At 48.7% G+C, this 2,500-nt stretch overlaps 1 protein-coding gene across 1 annotated transcript in view; it reads right to left on the reverse strand.

The window, feature by feature from the left end:
• The window catches only part of LOC138214198 (sodium/hydrogen exchanger 9B2-like), a 21,750-nt gene that overhangs the window by 14,127 nt on the left and 5,123 nt on the right, over positions 1-2,500 (reverse strand). The window contains 3 exon segments of the mRNA XM_069175595.1: positions 402-483; positions 703-830; positions 918-1,060. Of these exon segments, the coding sequence (XP_069031696.1) occupies positions 402-483; positions 703-830; positions 918-1,060 (353 nt within the window).

A 2,500-nucleotide genomic window follows, 5' to 3' on the forward strand; every position in this document is an offset into this window, starting at 1 on the left:
TCTCTGAGGAGGATCTAGAGATCTGTGAGGAGGATCTAAAGATCTCTGAGGAGGATCTAGAGATATTTTAAGTGGTTCTGAAACTGGTTTTGTGGGTTCTGCTGAGACTGGAAGTTTTTTGGGGCATTGCAGGACTGTTGAGAGGGCTCTAGGGTTCCTGAGGAGGGCATAGGGGTCATTGGGGGTCGTGGAGAAGAGGTCAGAGGTCATCAGAGAGGTGCTCGTGGTCATATCATTTAAAGGTGTTGATCCGGAGAGTGTTTGTGGTTTTGTAGGTGGTTCTTGTGTTTTCTCTCTAAATTCAGTCTGCAGTCAGACGACAGATGAAGCGTAACGTCGGTGGTCCCCCGGCGCCCCCTGGTGGCGGACGGCACCGTCCAACGTTCTGCGCTACGACCTACCTTCTCCACCCCGTAACCTTCTCTCTGCAGGAGCAGCATGGAGGGAACGACCACCGCTGGAGACACTGCAGCCAGGACAAACCTGCAGACACACATGGTTACCCACGGTTACCAGCGGTTACCCACGGTTACAGATTGACAACTACAGACAGACCAGTGTGTGTGTGTGTGTGTGTGTGTGTGTGTGTGTGTGTGTGTGTGTGTGTGTGTGTGTGTGCGCGTGTGTGTGTGTGTGTGTGCGTGCGTACGTGTGTGTGTGTGTGTGTGTGTGTGTGTGTGTGTGTGTGTGTGTGTGTGTTACCCCAGGATGAAGCCCCAGACCAACGGCAGATCCAGCAGGAAGTGAGAAACCACGGCGATGACGCCGGCCTCCACCATACAGGGACCGAGTGCGAGCCGCACACACACTGTCTTCAGCCGCTGCAGCGCCTGTTGGACACAGTTACACCTGAGTGTGTGTGTGTGTGTGTGTGTGTGTGTGTGTGTGTGTGTGTGTGTGTGTGTGTGTGTGTGTACCGAGGGGTCAAGGCCCAGGCCGGCTCTGGTCAGGATGATTGACAGGGCGATGTTCCTCAGAGAAGAAGACCAGTGAGTGTCGATGAAGATGGCGTTCGTTATGTAGGGAACGTTACGCAGCAGCAGACCTGCCAGCAGCATACCTACACACACACACACACACACACACACACACACACACACACACACAAATACACACAAATACACACACACAAATACACACACACACAAATACACACACAAACACACACACACACACACAGACACACACACACACACACACACACAAATACACACACACACACACACACACACACACACACACACACACACACAAATACACACAAATACACACACACAAATACACACACACACACACACACACAAATACATACACACACAAATACACATACACACAAATACACACACACACACACACACACACACACACAAATACATACACACACACAGATTTGTATTGCTATCTCCACTTTGTGCACAATTATTATGAAATCTGTATTTCTGAGGATTAATCTGATTATTAAATAACTTCAGAACTCTGTGAATCTAAAATGTGAATAAACCTCCAACCTGAATATTTAAGAAAGTAAAAGTGAGCTTTTGGATTTCTGAGGAGAATATCTGTTTACCTGTTTGTATAATTATTGGGCGACTAAATGGAAAACGAACATGTTCCCATCTCACTTGTTTATTTTCATCTGTTAGTGAGAATAATAAACAAACAACTCAAACTTTACAAATAAACATTTCTGACATTTAATATAAATCTGTCCAATATAGCCGCCCTTCTTTTCAATAACTAATAATGCTTCCATTCATGGATTCAGCAGCAACCACAACCTCCCAGACTGTTCAGAGGTTCCTGTTCTCCTTCAGCAGAAACCTCCTGTTTAAGAAGGAACCACAAGTTCTCAGTAGGTTTTAGGTCCGGTTTAGGTCTGGTTTAGGTCTGGTTTGGGTCCGATTTAGGTCCGGTTTAGGTCTGGTTTCGGCCCGGTTTCGGTCCGGTTTAGGTCCGGTTTCGGTCCGGTTTAGGTCTGGTTTAGGTCCGGTTTAGGTCCGGGTTAGGTCTGGTGAGGAAGGAGGCCATGTCATTATTCTTTCATCTTGAAGGCCTTTACTGGCGAGCCACGCAGTGGAGTACTTCCATGGATGTGATGGAGCATCGTCCTGCATAAAGATCATGGTCTTCTTGAAAGATGTAGACTTTCTCCGGAACCACTGCTTGAAGAAAGTGTCTTCTAAAAACTGGCAGCAGGTTTGGGAGGTGATTTTGAGTCCATCTTCAACCCGAAAAGGTTCAACTAGCTCATCTTTAATAATACCAGCCCATACCAGTACCCCACCTCCACCTGGCTGGCGTCTGAGTGGAAGTGGAGCTCTGTGCCCGTTACTGATCCGGCCACGGGCCCATCCCCATCTGGCCACGGGCCCATCCGGCCACAGGCCCATCCCCATCTGGCCACGGGCCCATCCGGCCACGGGCCCATCCCCATCCGGCCACGGGCCCATCCATCTGGTCCAAGAGTCACTCTCATTTCATCGGTCCATGAAATCTTTGA

The sequence above is a fragment of the Embiotoca jacksoni genome, unplaced genomic scaffold (genome assembly GCF_022577435.1).
Source record: "Embiotoca jacksoni isolate LCO1_2020_lvr unplaced genomic scaffold, fEmbJac1.0.p SCAF_68, whole genome shotgun sequence".
Taxonomy (NCBI): Eukaryota; Metazoa; Chordata; class Actinopteri; family Embiotocidae; genus Embiotoca; species Embiotoca jacksoni.